Below are 17,303 nucleotides of genomic sequence, written 5' to 3' on the forward strand. Positions count from 1 at the left end.
CCATTCTGGAACATTGTTATATTTTCTTATTCTCAGGTTAATGCGACATGCTGCTTATAAACACCTTGTGAGATGGTGTTGGGAAATTTTTGGCAGAAATAACCGTGTGGCAATTCCATCCTGTTGTGTGTCAAAGATTCCTGACACCTTTCCTGATTCAGAGGGCCAAGAGTACACAGGATTTAAATGGTCTACATCCTAATTTTGTTTTTCTTTGTGTAAATGTTGATGTATATGAAGTAAACGTACACCACATAAGTAGAATCATAGCACTTTTATTGAACTGTATGTTTATATTTTGTGTAAATATGTTACACTAGCACAGCATTATTTGGTCTTTCAATAAGAGTACTATGAGAACACCTCAGGTTGAAATACATGTTGCAGTATTCTCTCTGTTGTCGTAAAGATGTGTTCCGTCATGAATAGGCACTTCAGTCAGGCAACTTTCGGAAAGGACCAAAGATGTAGATTCAGCATGTCAACTTCTTGTACAGAAGATGTTTCCTGCAAAATCTATAATTATTAGAAAAATAAGGTTCAAAGTTTATAAAATAAGAAAAATGTATTGTATTGGCCTAGCTGGTAAAGCGTTGGCCTCACAGTTCTGAGGACCCAGTTCCATCCCAGCCCTGCCTGTTTGCATGTTGGCACGTATTCCCCGTCCCTGAATGGGTTTTCTCCAAGCACTCCGGTGTCCTGACACATCCCATAAACATGGATTAATTGGTGACTCTAAATTGCCCCTAGGTGTGAATGTGAGTACTGCTGTTTGTCTCGATGTGCCCTGAAAATGGCTGGCAAATAGTTCAGTGTGTAACCCGCCTCCTGCCTGTTGACAGTTAGGATAGGCTCCAGCACTCCCCATGACCCTCGTGAGGATAAGTGACAAAGAAAATGGATGGATGTATTGATGAAGCTCAGGTTTATTTCATTCTATGTAATGGTTCAAAAATTGTTTTTGATAAGTTGCAAACAGGTGTCCTGTGAGTGACTAGTATGTAATGGTGCTTTTTTAATGTTGTCATATTCTATTTAAAAAAAAAACTGCAACAAAATTAATAAATAAAAAAACTATAGGTTTGTATCCATTTTCTTAGCCACTTATTCTCACGAGGGTCCCGGGAGTGCTGAAGCCTATCCCAGCTGTCAACAGGCAAGACGTAGGGTGGACACAGAGCTGGTTGCCAACTAATTACAGGGCACATCGAGACAAACAGCTGGACTCAAAATCACATATAGGGGGAATTTAGAGTCTCCAACTCATGTTTTTGGGACGTGGGATGAAGCTCACTCAGGCATGGAGAGAACACGCAAACTCCACACATAGAGGGCTGGGATTGAACACGGGTTCTCAGTACAGTGAGAGCAACGCTTTCCAGCTGCTCCACCATGCCGCCATTTGTACACATTATCCTGTTTTTCTAATTGCGAATGGTCACAATATTTGCGGTAATAACATTTTGCTAAGTACGACGTGTGCTTCTATCATTCAACCATGTAAACATTGTTCAACGTTTTCAGGAAATAAAAGATTATCAACATACCTCAACAGCTTGTTTTTTAACAAAACCTCTTTGCAGTTTTGGTCCTTTGTGTGGGGGGCTAAGCTTGCCGAAGCGTGCCCAGGTTCAGGTGAAATGCTCACTGCATGTGAACTGGGTTTGGAAAAATTAGCCCTCTTCGTTTCCACAAAGCTTACCCACTGTGTTCTGAGGCTTGGGTCTTTAGGAAATAATATACACTGTGACCAGAATTATTCAAATTGCTACAAAACTGAACCACACACGTGTTCACCGTTATTATGGGTTGGTTTTAGCTTACAATCACTGAGGAATTCTCAAAACCAGCAAGTCTCCGTGCTCATGTAACTCACACCACTGTCCACCTTGAATGACGTCAGAGGTTGCACCCCCGAAATGGGTAATTTTTCAGGTGGTGGAAACTAGGTCAAAGTTGGCTGACTTTAATTAAAAAACACTTATATTTTTGGGAAAAAACATCTAACAGGATACGTATTGTACGGTACAGTTGAACATCTATTTTCATCTAGATAAGATCATTTGCATTAGAAATTACACATTACAATCCTTTTAAAACCTCGATCAAATCCTGTCGGTCAGTATATATTTTTTTACAAATTAATTTCTTTTATTTGTACTTATAGATGTAAAAGTAAGTAGTAGATGTAGTAGTAGTAGATGCGTAAGTGAAATATGAAAGTGATATGACCGCGCGTACTATTTTTTGACACTCGCAAAAATGTTGGTCGCATTGCAAAAATCGGTAAAATTGCCGGATTTGGAGTTTTGGATGCGATTATGTGCAATTGTAATGAAAATAAGTGCAAATTGTAATAATTAAGGGATCATTAGTGAAATTTCATGAAAATTCGTTGAGAAACAAAAAAGTAATGACATTTTGAAGATCCTAATTAAGTGGGAAGGTCACAACTTATTGTTCTTTTCTATTGTTTTACCAATACCATAATTAGTCCATATTCCGAATCTTTAAATGCTCATAATTTTTGCTGTTTGAGCTATTGAAATAATTTAAGTAAGATTTTAAGGCGTTTTTAAAGCTCTTTCTAATGATAGTTTTTTAAATTTCATTCATTTATTTTCTTAGCCCCTTATCCTCACGAGGGTTGCAGGAGTGCTGGAGCCTGTCCCAACTGTCAACGGGCTGGAGGCAGGGTAGACCCAGAACTAGAACAGTGATTTCCAACCTTTATAGAGCCAAGGCACATATTTTACAATTGAAAAATCCCACGGCACACCAATAAAAGTAAATGTCACCAAAAATGGATCAATTAATTACTGTATGTACATCCTGCCATCTAATAGAAGAGGTTTTTTTTTGTTCTGTCTGTCATTGTGCCCCACTGGCATAAAAAGATGAATAAAGATACATTATTTCTATAAATGGTTTTTTTTTAGCAAATACATAAAATTGGATAACTTCCCACCCCACACCTGACGAGCGCTCATGGCACACTAATGTTCCCCGGGCGCTGTTTGGGAATCACTGAACTGGAACATGTCTGAAGAAAAATTTGGTACTTACATTAATGTAATGACCTATTTTGCAGGCAAAGCTACCTTGGCAAATCCTCCGAAGAAAAGATGTTCATCTTGAGAGTGGTATGCAATTTTAGTAGATGGAATCTTGCTACTCAACCAAATATATTTTAAATATCCTGAAACACTGGCCTCCACCATTGAGGATATATATTCCATCAATTAATGGTGCCAGCTATGCCGATTACATTTAAAATTAATCCAAAATATATGTTCTTGTTCATCTAACACAAGCGGTTATGGTACCCACCCAACTTCCTTGGGGCAGAATAAGAGGGATATAGTAAAAGTGACCAGTAAGTTATTTTTCCGCAAAAGTGCATCATGAAATCGTGATTGGCATGTCTCATTTAATTCTTTCACTGCATGCATATCAACACTGTCATTTATTGATGTAGTATTTTTTATATCAATGTATAATTTGGGATGTTTTGTCTTTATTTTTCAAAGAGTCCAGGAATTCAATGAATTGATGTCATAACTATATCTATCAACTTTTCTGTGATGTGATATTGCAGGTCATGGTTTATTTTCTTTACAGCTCCAAAAACCTCTGAAAAGTGGAAGATTCGGAAAGTGATGCCAATACTCCAATTCCCCTGCAAGACCATCAAAGGAAATACATGTTCTGTTTTAAGCACTTTATAAGAAGAAATCCGGCGCAAAGAGCACAATAAAAAAAACTTGGTTACTTTGATATTCTGTTGTATTCATACTGTTTTAGGCAGTGTAACAGGTGGTTCACCGTGACCATGAAGAACCCCAAGATATTCAAAACCAAGACATCTACCATCAACTTCAAGCCATTCACCACCAAACATGAGCTTCTCCCATTCCTTCAAAGAGAGCTGGCCTATGTAAGAAGTAATTAAGCCAAATGTCTACGAATAATTTGTCTTAAAACCTTTTTGTCATATTTGTGTTTTTGCATTGTGCATGTGTTGTTGTTCAGGGTTTTAAAAAAAAGGGCTGATCCTGCTTACTGTGATAAGAGACACCAGCAGGCATCAAGACCAAAGGGCAACACAAGAAGAGGACATTGACATTGTACAGATAAAATATCTGGACGACTTCATTGTCCTTGAACAGAAGGTGACGGAAGACCCTTCTCCTTCTGCAGAACTGTTATGATTAAGAATGGAAAAAGTTGTTGAGTTTAATTTTAACAACAAACTAATTCCTAATTTTGCCATCCTCTTTTTGATTTGCAGAAATTCCAAATGTTGAAAGTTGGATGGTAAACCTCAAGGAAAATATCAAACGGATCCCGAAGAGGTAATTTAATATTATATATTTTGTACAGAAAGTTTTGATTTTTTTTTTTTTTTTACCAGTTGAGAATCTGGTGAAGATTTAGTACTTGTTTTAACTTTCAAACGATATTGCATTTACTAATATAATTGAAAGTATTTTGTGTGCTGTTTGCAGACTTCTGAAAAATGATGTCCTTCAAATATTATATTTTATTTGGTTTGTAAAACAATTTAAGCAAAAAGTTATTTCTTTTAAATGACAGAAAAAAATGTGGTTCGAAATGGTCATCATGCATGTATTACTATGAGCTGACTAACACAATTGTTTGGATTTGTCTGCAGTTTGATTGACAGTCTGGTTTCACACTGTATAGTAAAGGTTTCAACTCCAATGTTTGTTTTAATGGGTTAATTTCCATGTATAGAGAGGAAAGTGGACTTTCGTGAAAATTCCTAAAAATGCAAATGGAAGCACTAGGGAGGTCCGGGGGTATGCCCCCCTGTGAAATGTTTGAAAAAATGGATGGCTGTGGTGGATTCGGGCGATATCTGTGTACAAAATTCAGACAAAAAATTGAAAGTAAAATTTCTAAGACCAGACCAAAAAAAAAAAAAAATGGGCAAAAGTTCCCCAAGGGCCAACCCCAGATATTTTTTCTCCCCATCCTCCTATCACTGGATGGCACAAAATCACATTTGTCATTAAAATATGCCATCTTATCTCAAGACAAATTAATTAAGTGAACTATTCAGTAAAAAGACATCAAAAATGTCCTTTTCCCCACATTATAGATATTATAGTATAAATATAGAATATGCACGAAAATATATCCTAGAATTTCTACACCGTACAGCAAAACATGTTAAAGAAGTTTATCTGTAGTCATTACTATTCACGTTTAAGTCTCAAACTTGTTACGTCGAGTTGTACTGATACACTCAACCACATTGCTCACTATCTTAGATATAGATCTAGTAATAGTAATAGTATTATCAGTTGGCTTTCATACTTTTATATATATATATATATATATATATATATATACACACACACACAACACAGTCACTCACATTTGAAAAATTTATGGGTGTGGTCAGTCATGCTCGCAGATAAAGTTGCGGGTGTGATTAGGGATGGCCTTAAAATAACTTACTGGATTAATATAACACAACTGTAAACAAAAAATAAAATAAACAAATATATAACTAAAATAGAAAACTAAAAATTCAAATGCAGAAATGATCATTTCCAATTTCAACTGATATTAGTAGAACATGATATAAAACGGTATTTAAAATTTTTCATCAGTAAAAATTCTTGATCTGACAAACTTAATCTGAATAAAAGTTAAATGCACTGGCCTGTCAAGGAATAAACACGAACGGTCTATACTCGCAATATTTTGAAGATGCTGAAAGTTTACTTCAACATAATAGGCGTTAGTGGCAACAAGCGAGCGATACATTGGAACAAACATTCCTGTCAGCAATCATGACGTATTGTTGTGGAGGGAGGGTGGGGGGCACGCACCACGGGTTTGCTGTAAATAGGAGGCAGGCTTGCTAGAACGCGCCTTTATGTGCATGTGCTCGACGTATTGGCCACACCTGAATCAAGCGATGAGGTGGATGATAGTCTAATGTTGTTGTTTTTTTTGTTTATTTTTTTACGCCGTCACACTGCCTCGCAATCGACGCAATGAGCACCCCTGGTGTAACTGAATTTCCTTTGACATGCCTCATGATGTTGATAACTTTCGATGTAAATGCGCTCGCATTACGTGAAGCAGCTCTGAACTTGCATTTCCTGTTTCCGGGTGAATACTGGTTGTTTTGGAGCAGGCTCGTTTAGTTAACAACGTTTATGAAATAAACACGTAAATTAATGTCAAGACCACACAAAATAAGCGACGTCTTGAGAGAATGTGAGGGGAGGGGCGTTACCGTTACTAGTGTTAGTGCTTCAACAACAAGTCTTACGCTCGTGAAAGCAAAACAATGAACTCAAACGCATGTTCGTCCATTGTTGTCAACTAATATCCGGATTAATTTTAAGCATTTTTTCCTCAATTTTGCGGAGCAATTTTCATGAAAATTTAAAAATCCGGAATTCAGAGAAAATCCAGAGGACTTTCATCACTGCATGTAGCATGGCAATTTTGTTTCTATGTTCTAAGGCAACGTTGATTATGTTGTATTGTCACATTAATGCAATTTACAAATACAATGTACAAGCAATGTTGTTTCAGGTCTTTAGAACAGTTCTGTAGAACTTCAGAACAAAGTTCTATAGGACAATTTCTTTACAACATTTCTGTAGTACTTCAGAACAAAGTTCTATAGAACAATTTCTTTAGAACAGTTCGATAAGTCATAAAGTTCAATAGAATGTTTCTGTAGAACTTCATATGTGTTCTATTGTAAATTTTTAGCAGGGTCCATCTTGTTTGTAGGTGTGAGGTTTGCATTGAGATTCATTGGAATGTTCTAGCACAGTGATTTCTAAAGTGGGAAAAGAGTATCACCAAGCGAGCTCTGTCGAGAGGTACATGAAAAAAAAAAAATGAAACAGGAAATACAAGAAAATAGAATGAAGCTTGTGTCTACACATACAGCACAAAATGAATTACAGTACAATTTTTAGGTAGAGTTGTACTGTATTTAGTTTTTAAGATCCATAAAATACATTTGCATTTAATATTTAATGACTGTTTATTTTTCAACACATATTTAACTATTACAACTTTTCAACATTTATTGAACTAAAATTTGTATTACCCCTTTATGTGCAATACATTTTAAGTGATCATTATCTAGGTACATTTTTAAAAATATATTTAAGCACAATTTTAATGTTCTATTGTGTATAATATTATAAATGCACATATATGACATCAATGTTCTCTGCCACAATAGCTGCACGTTTCACTTGACAAGTCAAGTCAGCACAGAAAGTTGAGTGGGCAGGCTAACAGCGGCAGAGCTCAAAGAATGAACAGATTTCATAAACTATTTTTATTCAATATGTTTCTTGAAAAGATTTGTTCTTTCGAATGAAACCTTCGCCACCGAAACACTACTATATCATGAGTCACACTTAAAATTTGGGTTTATTGCAACAGTTAACACTCACGTACCAAGTCCGCTCTAATCACATACAGTCGTAGGTTTCTGCTCGACGCAGCCAGAACTACTTTTATGGGGTTAAAAGTCTACTCTCATTGACGAGCTACAGAACTGCAGTGTGGTCTGGGTACCTGCAACAACTCCGACACCCACACTTGCATTTTGCCCACATTGGAAATGCCATGAATGGCAAAAGAGGGAGAAAAATGCCAAGTCTAAACTGGTCCACAGTGCCAAAAAGGTTTTGAAAGTTTGCAATAGATGACAAATTGAGATCTTCTGATTTTTAGTTGACATTTGACAACTCTCTGCTGTAAGCAGTACCAAGAGTCCAATGCTGGGAAACTTAAATGTGATTTGGGCTGATGTCCTCTCTCCTAAGCAATTGAATAAAGGCTTTGTAAAAACTATTCTATCATTTTTTTCTTTTTCCATCCCACTATCAAGAATCACGTTTCACTTTTGAGGTGTCTTGATATTGTGGGCTTCAAAGAGAAAACTTTAACTTAAAAGTTGTTGAACATACAGAAGAAGGTTGAACTCAATTTTTAGTTGTTGGATAAACAGATCAGCCGTTAAGATTTGCTATGGCAACTCACCTGGGCCACTTATCTGGGAAGTGCTACGGCTCCGGCGATTTCCAACAATTGCCACCACCCGTGCACTGAGGCTTGAGCGTCTCTTCTTGCTGCCTCCACCCACTGTGCCGAGTGCTGTATCTGATTGGCTCCCATCTGTGCGTTCCTGGGTATAGATCTCCCCACTCACACTGGAGCTCTTGAGCATGCTCCGTCCTGCTGATGCCCTCATCTGCCGACTAAAAAAAGAAGACTGAGTGTCTCACATGTGGATATTGCGGGAGGTTCTCAAAGTTTGACATCGTATCTATATTTTACTGTACCTTCACTGCACAAATTAGTTGATGGACATACCGTGATAACAAATGTAAACATTATAAATTGTTAGATGTGTTGTGATATGACTAGTCATTTGGGATAACTTCAGTTTCCTTTTGAACCTCAACCCACCTAGGTAAAACAACAAAAAACCCACTCACATATCCTTCATCCGTTCATCCATTTTCCGTACCGCTTATCCTCACAAACATTTTCCATCGTGCTGGAGCCTATGCCAGCTATTTTTGGGTGATGGTAGGTACAGCCCGACAGGTTCGGCAGCCAATCACAAGGACAAACGTACACATGTAGACAACCATATGCAATCATGTTCACACCTATGGGCAATTTAGTGTCATCAATTAACCTACCATCCATGTTTTTGGGATGTTGGAGGAAACCAGAGTACCTTGTGCAAACCTCACACAGGTGAAGCCTGAGGGCAAATACAATTCAAAGCAGCAAGGTTGGCCAGCATTCAATAAATTGTACCTGATCAATTGCAGATATTTTTATTGTGTTTAAGCTATGTCTTCTTAAATAAGCAACTACACACGGGCAGAAGCAGCTGAGTGCTTGATGCTGCCTCTGATGGGTTTGGATCTGCCACTATATGTCAATAACTTCAGATGGACTGAATGAGCTACAGGAGAACCAGGAAATGCCGCATCCCTCAACACCAGCATCTAGTCTGTGTGGACCTCTGACTAAAGTGTTTAGATGGGTGAGAGGAAATGAAATACTGGTTAGAGGACCTTCTACTGTACTCTGCATGGAAGTTAAGTGAAGCTGTGCGGAAGTGGGGGAGGATGGAAGGGGATAATAATGTTCTGGAGGATGGAGGGGGTCATGACCAGAACTCTACTGTGGACCCAAATGCATGACTCGGTAAGCAGGAAGGCAGTTAAAGGAATATCTTTATTCGTTCCAAGGTCATAAGCCAGGAGGTCAGTCAGAGAGAGCAGCAGTATCAAGGAGGTTAAGTTACGGGGTTGGTCTGAGGACAGGCAGAGGTTGATACACCGGGATTCAGGATCAGTAACAAGGAAGTACTGGAAAGAGGCATGGATCCCAACGATCTGGCGAAGCCAAACCGTCCGCTGGGTCCTATATATACTAGGGTTCATTATAGCAGATGAGGCGCAGAGGTGCGCCTCCTAATCAACGCAGGTGTGTAGGGGACCTGCACCACCAGGGCTGGGACTGGCAGGACCATGACAGAGGTCAGAGGGGCCAGGTTGTCAAAGCACACGGTGCATACAATAAGGAATCTAAGGCTTACACTGAACAAAGATAGAAAAACAAGGTCCACATATAGTGTCACACAAAATATAAGATCAAAAACAAAATGCTAATTATGTGTTGTATTATGTTGGATCAAAAGATGCCTAACTGTATCTTGGAAGCCAGGAAGACTGAAAACACTGGGTACCAACAAAAATTGAGTTAGATTTTTATGCTGATTGAAACTGAAATTGGCATGTTGATTACAAAATTGCAGTCAGGGTTTTTTCTAGCCCAGGAGTGCCATGCTTGATTTCAAACCATGACGTCTTAGTGTATTACCAACATTCACCTTGGAAACGGGGGTCTCAGCTCTTTTCAGGTCATTGACCAAGTCCTGTCGTGTAGTCCTGGGCTGATTCCTCACCTTTCCAAGGATCACTGAGAGGCCATGAGGTGATATCTTGCATTGGCTCCACTCTGACTGAGATTGACCGTCATGTTTAGCTTCTTCCATTTTCCATTTTCTAATGATTGCTCCAACAGTGGACCTTTTTAGACTAAGCTGCTTGGCAATTTCTCCGTAGCCCATTACAGCCATATGGAGTTGTACAATTTTGTCTCTGGTGTCTTTGGACAGCTGTTTGAGTCTTACTGATGGTATTGGGTGGACAGGTGTCTTTATGCAGCTAACGACCTCACACAGGTGCATCTGATTCAGGATAATACATGGAGTGGAGGTGGACTTTTAAAGGCGGACTAAATTCTAAGTCTATCAGAATTCTAGCTGATAGACAGGTGTTCAAATACTTAATTGCAGCTGTCTCATACAAATAAATCATTACAAAATCATACATTGTGATTTCTGGATTTTTCTTTTTAGATTATCTCTCTCACAGTGGACATGCACCGACAATGAAAATTTCAGACCCCTCCATGATTTCTAAGTGGAAGAACCTGTAATATAGCAGGGTGTTCAAATACTTATTTTCTTCACTGTCGGTCAGTACTATCAAGAACTGCAAACATAAAGCAAGCATAGTAGGGAGTAAGATGATTTGAGCTGGCTTTTCTCTTAACTTTGTAACCTTAGGGATAGCGTATGAGTTTTATTTTGTTTCATGCTTACCGTAATTCCCAGCCTACAGAGCGCACCTGGTTACAAGGCTCACCAAGTACATTTGGAAAGGAAATACCATTTGGTACATACATATGCCGCAGCTGTGTAAAAGCCGCAAGTGCCCACATTGAAACCCACATTGAAACACGAGATATTTCCAAAGTAAGACGGTACACAGAAAGAGTTCAATTTTAGTGCGGCGCTAACAGCAAAGGGCTAAGTGATACAAGGTTGAATACAGACTCAGGAAAGGTGTCAATTTTGGTCTTGTTGGATATCAGCACGGTTTTTGAAATGCTAGACCTTAATATACTGCTGACCAGGTTGGAAACGTGGGTTGGACTAAATGGAACGGCCCTTAAATGGTTCAGGTTCTACCTTGAGGAAAGGAGATACTTTGTCACCATTGGAAGTGCTCAATGTCAAAAATTGGCAACGATCTATGGGGTGCCTCAAGGGTCAGTTCTTGGACCCCTCCTGTTCAGCCTGTTATACTAACTCTGGGTCAAACTTTCTAGAACATTAATTTTGACTATCACTACTATGCAGATGGCAAAGTTATATTTAGCAGTGTATTCAGATGACTACAGTTCAATTGAGGTGTTGTGCCACTGTCTAAAGATAAATAACTGGATGAGCAAATAAATGTGTTCAACTAAACCACAACAAAACTATGATAGTTGTTTTTGGCAATAAAGAGGATTGCTGTTAGTAAATACCTGGACACACTCCATTTTTTGGTTGGTGCGACTTAAACTCTGGACCAACTTATAGTCCGGAAAATACAGTTGGTCAGAGCATGTACCTGTACCTCCAATTCTAAAGTCTTTATACTGGCTTCCAGTCATATTTAGAATAGATTTTAAAGTTGTGCTACTAGTCTATAAGTCACCAAATGATTTAGGTTCATCATGATGATTCTTCATTCATGATTGACCCTGGACTTCCAGAAGTGAGGCGTCGACCCAGACCCACTGTTCATCCATAAAGAGTTTGTGGAGAGGGTCCACTCCTTCAGATTTCTAAGTCTACATCACAAACAAACTCACCTGGACTGTAAATACCACCGCGGTGGTGAAAAAGGCCCAGCCGCAACTACACTTCCCGAGAGTGCTTTGGAAGAACAACTTGGAAGCTAAGCTGCTGCAGGCTTTCCACAGAACCACCGTGGAAAGCATCGTCACATACAGCATTACATTGTGGTATGCTGGATGTACAACAGCGGAAAGGAAAGCTCTGCAAAGAGTGATCAACAGTGCCCAGCAGATCACCAGCTGCTCTCTGCCCTCCCTAGAGGACATTGCCAACTCCTGCTATCACAGCAGAGCCACTTATATTGTAAAGGAATCTTTACATCCTGGCCACCACCTGTTTAACCTGCTGTCCTCTGGCAGGCGATACAGGTCCCACAAAACACGGACAACCAGATCCAAAGCTTTTTTCCCCAGAGCCATCAACTCCTTGAACTCAAAACCATTGAACATAACAGTGCAGTAATATTATGTGACTGCACTTTTGTTTGTTTTTCTTGGTTTTAATAATCTACCAAAGCCTGGACAGGGAGCATAAGACTGAAAATGTACACTTTGTGCATCTATTTATTTATTTATTTATTTATTTTGCCAATAACTGTGCCTTGATGTAAGTATTTTATCTGTAGTTTTTACCCAGGATGTTCTACTAGTTTTATTATATTTTATTCACACATTCACTGAGTGGAGAAGCACTCATCATTTTTGTTGTGTGCACAGCATATAATGACAGTAAAGGCTTTTGATTTGATTTATTTGATTAGGTCCTGAATACATGGAAGAAATGTGAATGGTTGTCTACTGACATGTGAAGCATGATTTTAGTATGTTTGCAATAAAAAAAAAAAGCAGCCAGAATGGACCCATCTGTTTTTTCACCACACGTCATGATGTTCTCTTATATGGATTTTTGCATCTCCCACCTTGAAAATCCTCTCTTGTCCTTTGCACTTGTGCAAAATGGTTTGCACAAATGCAAAGGACAAGAGCTTCGTGGGTTCTAAATGACAGGTAGGTGTGTATTGAGCTATTAAAAAAAACAATAGTTGGGGCGGACAACTTAATCCTTCTCTCAGAACGTAACAAAAGATTCGCATCATAAGTAAATAAAGTACTTAAGTCATGGGTGCTAAATGTGTTGATGTGCGCGGGCCGGAGTTGTTCATTGCTGCCGCGGAGGTGCATCGGGCAGGGAGGTGGTTTGGGCGCGTGCGGGAGGAGAAAGGAGCTCTCCCCCCCACCGGCCACCAGCACCTCGGCACCCCTGAAGTAGTTACTTCACCCGGCATGGGTCCTCCTGAGTACGCTACATACTGTCATACATACAGTCGGAGAGTCTGTTGTTAGTTAGAAGTGATCCTAATATCATTTAAATATGGCTCGAAACGATAGGATAATATTGCCCCAGTCACTTCACTCGATTGTGAGATGTTCTCTTCTTCGAAAAGAGCTTCCGTCTCAGAAGGGCCGTCGGAAAAATTTGAAAATCTCTGTTGTCCGTCTCCCAAAGCAGGTGGCACAGCGTCTTCTCAATGGCGACTGTCCCAGTGTGACATCTGCAATTGACATTGCTGGCAATATGGCTACCACTGGGATGTCGAGTGAGACTTCTGCAACTTTGCGCATGAATGACACGCTTTCACCTCATATTTTTTTCCATATAGACATTGAAGTGAATAATATTGTATGGAGTTTTCATGACAATATCTATTTTAAAATGTATATAGGGATGTCAGTAGATCTTTAAATAAAGGTCAAAAACTTGTCTTTTTTCAATTTTCAATTATATTTCTTCCACTATAAGTTGTTTTAATTGTACTTTTAGTTTCAAATGTTTTATTTCTTTCTATTTGAATGCTTTTAATCATGTAAAGCACATTGAGTTACTTTGTGTTTGTAATGCACTATACAAATACATTTGCTTTGCTTTCCTTCAAAGCTTGTATTTACATGGTATATACATATTTCCTTTTTTATCATTTGTTCTCGCGTTGTTCAAAAACTTTACATGATAGAGAAAAAAAATTAGATCAGTTTTGGACTCTGCACCAAAGAATTAGTTAAAAACAGCTGTCGGACTCAACAAAATCCCAAGTGAACTGTGTACATATGATTAAAGAAATAAAACTCATAACGATATAATAAATCAATTGAAGACAGCAGGGCAATACACAAATTAACACAAGAAGTAAGAATGGGGCGGCACGGTGGTTCAGCTGGAAAGCCTTGGCCTCACAGTTCTGAATACCCGGGTTCAATCCTGGCCCTGCCTGTGTAGTGTTTGCAAGTTCTCCCAGTGCCTGCGTGGGGTTTTTCCGGGCACTCAGGTGTCGTCCAACATCCCAAAAACATGCAACATTAATTGGACACTCTAAATTGCCCCTAGGTGTGAGTGTGACTGTCTCTATGTGCCTTGCGATAACCTGGCAACCAGTTTAGGGGTGTACCCTGCCTCGTGCCTGTTGACAGCTAACCCTAACCCGCGACCCTCGGGAGGATAAGCGTCAAAGAAAATGGTTGGATGTCAGAATGGATCGATTTGTGGCTCTTTTTGTCGTCTTGAGCTATAAAAATACTGTATTTGAGAGTTTGTCTCCAATTTTGTGTCTATATGCTATTCAGAGGATGCATTGCTGCTGTAGTAGTTGTTGCTGTCATTATTTGTCATCATTCACCCATCCATCCATTTTCTGAGACATTTATCCTCACAATGGTCATTGGAGTGCTGGAGCCTTTCCCCGCTTTCTTCGGGCAGGAGGTGGGTTGCCAGCCAATTGCAGGAAACATAAACAAACAACCATTCACAGTCACATTCACACCTCTGGGCAAATTAGGTTCTCCAATTGGAATGTTGTAGGACACCAGAATGCCTGGAGAAAACCAATGCAGGCATGCTGAAAACATGCAAACTCCAGACATGTGGGGCTTGGATTTTAACCTAGGTCCTCAGAACTGTGAGGCAGAAGCTATAGCCAGTAGAACATTCTTCTGCTGCATTTGTCATTTGCTGTAAAAAAAAAAAAAATGCAGCAGTAATAAGTATGGACCATATATATTTTTCCTGCGAATGAAGTCTATATTTTTAAATTTCACTGTATTCCTACAGTGTCAGTTTATCTATCGGGAAAAATAAATACACTAAAATACTATGACAGAGTAAAATGGACAATTGGTCCTCATCCAACACATACTATATCAGCATCGACCATTGGTTATTTTATCAGAATAGGGTATCGGGGCAGCCCATTTTTTTAAAGTATGCAATATTATCATGTAATGAGCAATAACAATTGATAAGTATCAATATGAATTAGTAATATTAATCAATCACCATTTCTCATGACATGTAATGAATGCTAGCACCATGCAAGTCCCTTTATCATATTCAAACGTTACACCTGCTAACCACAAGTTACTAAATCTTATTGCTGACTCTCACTGCTCGTTTAAAACGGTCTGCATTTGTGGCAGGTCTACCTGCCCACCTGTTGCTGCTGTCTTAAGTGTGTTCAAACTGCTGTTGAGGGTTCATTGCTTTCATAGACCTGGAGGCTACAGCAGTTCCTCTAGCAAACATATCTGTCATAGATCAGCGGCACGGGGGAATATCCAAGTGCAGTACTCCGAGATGAAGGCATGGTGTTGAGCGTGGTTTTATTCCAAAACAAGGTCATACACAGTGTAGCAGTCCACCAGGGCAGAGGCACAAAAACGCTAGGCGAGGCAGACTCCAAAAAACATGAAGCAAGGTTCGATGATTACGAGGCAAAACCTGGAAACATGAACTAAGACGTGACTAGACTATGGTGTCACAGGCTCGCTGTCACAAAGGGTTGCTCTACACACAAACTTGCAACTTACACACAGTAGCTGAGTAACCCAGGATGGGTTGAAGCATACTCAATGAACTAGCAAATGCCAGTGACAAAACTCCAACTTAAATGCCTGGTCTAATTACAGTGTCGAATGTGAAACAGCTGTGACAGTTGGAGGTGGCACCCCCCACAGCTGTGGCCTGGCCACGCCCCTCATGGCAGTGGCCAGGCCTTGCACATGACAATATCTATCCTCCTTTTTCAATTTTCATCATTTATAATGAGCTTTTCCAAATGCAAGCAACTTGTTTTTGTTATTCTACGTTGCGACATGCTCTTTACTCTACATGTGTGTCATTTTGGGAAAGTAATTAGTAACTATTAAGTAATTAATTACTTAATTAATTTTCAGAATACAAAGATAGATAAATTGATGGACTGGTAGATAAAAAGATCGATAGATGAATAGATCAACAGAAAGACAGACAGTCAGGTAAGGTAATTCTCTTCATTTGAGCACAATTTATCTTTACCTGGACTCCTCAGTTTCTCCTGCTACAGTGTGTCTCCTGCGCTTCAACTCCTCTGAGAAATGTCTCTTTCCTGCTGCCCTCTTCCTCTCCTCTTCCCTCGTAACCCCCCATGAAATCCGTCTGTCTTTTTTTTCCTCCTCTAATGACTTAGACCTGAGTCAGGTTTGTTTTCACCCCACCATTCATTGTTATATGTGTGACAAAGAGGAGAAAGGCCATGCAGTTGGACAGAAACATACAGCAGTTGCCATGGAAAAAAGAAAAGATACACCCCAATTAGCATGCATGTTACAAATAAATTATCTTACCAAATGACTTGAAACAAAACATAATCAAATTAATTTCCAAACATGCTACTGTAGTTGAATGTAACAAAACAAAATTTAAAATGTAATAATTAAACAACTTCATGACAAAAGGACTGACCTAAGACGTCCCCCAGGGCGTTCTGACTGGATAGACATGTAGCTGGTGCTACTGAGGTGAGAGGCACTGCTGGCATGGGAGAGAGCTGACATATCGCTCATATCGCTGTCTGATGACCTTGCAGACATGTTGTCGCTGCTTCGTCGCTGTTCTGCAAACTTCTGTTGTCGGGAAGTGTAAATTTAAAATTTAAAGGTAGAACACAGGCAGGGTCAAGCTTTGGGCCATCATAAGAGTAACATTTTAACATTGTTAACTGTCATAAATGTCAGGCATTAAGTTAATACGGACCTGTTCATGGTAAAAGAAAAAAATATGAGCATCAAGGGGAGCCTCACATGTTGAGGTGTATTATGTCTAAATACAATCTTCAATGCTAATAACATTTGACAAAAACAGAATACATTGATTGAAGAATCTTGTTCAAACCCATATATTCAATTGTATACAAAACAAAGACATTTAATGTTTTAATTGTATTTCAAGATTATTTTTTGCAAATATTCTCTTATTTTGAATTTGATGTCCACAACACATGCAACAAAAGAGAGAATGTTCAAAAACACCTGTTTGTTTATAAGATTTCCCAGGTGAACAGGTTGCTAATGTATGTTTATATGTTTTTTAAAAGGAAAGATGATGTCACACAGTGGTAAACATAGACAGCTTTTTTGGAGTGCATTTCAGGCATCCAACTTGAGTGAATATTGTTGAGAAAAAAAGTTTCAGTTTGTCCTTTGTTTGTAGTGCTTTCAATTGAACATAGGTTGAAAAGGATTTAGAAATCTTTTTCTGTTCT

The 17,303-nt window shown here is 39.0% G+C and overlaps 1 protein-coding gene and 1 long non-coding RNA gene across 15 annotated transcripts in view; one reads left to right on the plus strand and one right to left on the minus strand.

Annotated features, from left to right (window-relative positions):
• The window catches only part of LOC133506255 (uncharacterized), a 28,481-nt gene extending 25,410 nt beyond the window's left edge, over positions 1-3,071 (plus strand). For all 3 annotated transcript variants that reach the window (XR_009796443.1, XR_009796445.1, XR_009796444.1), the window contains one exon: positions 37-3,071. This is a non-coding gene — a long non-coding RNA (uncharacterized LOC133506255). The remainder of the gene's footprint in view (positions 1-36) is intronic.
• rims1b (regulating synaptic membrane exocytosis 1b) overlaps positions 1-17,303 on the minus strand; it is a 145,065-nt gene that overhangs the window by 18,937 nt on the left and 108,825 nt on the right. For 10 of the 12 annotated variants that reach the window (XM_061830220.1, XM_061830210.1, XM_061830213.1 and 7 more), the window contains 3 exons: positions 16,505-16,665; positions 16,079-16,231; positions 8,059-8,276 (listed from right to left, as the gene is read on the minus strand). In XM_061830220.1, coding sequence (XP_061686204.1) covers positions 8,059-8,276; positions 16,079-16,231; positions 16,505-16,665 — 532 coding nt within the window. Of the gene's footprint in view, positions 1-415; positions 517-8,058; positions 8,277-16,078; positions 16,232-16,504; positions 16,666-17,303 lie in introns of those variants that run through there. The other 2 variants (XM_061830215.1, XM_061830212.1) reach the window with 2 other exon arrangements.

Source organism: Syngnathoides biaculeatus, chromosome 9 (genome assembly GCF_019802595.1).
Source record: "Syngnathoides biaculeatus isolate LvHL_M chromosome 9, ASM1980259v1, whole genome shotgun sequence".
Classification (NCBI taxonomy): Eukaryota; Metazoa; Chordata; class Actinopteri; order Syngnathiformes; family Syngnathidae; genus Syngnathoides; species Syngnathoides biaculeatus.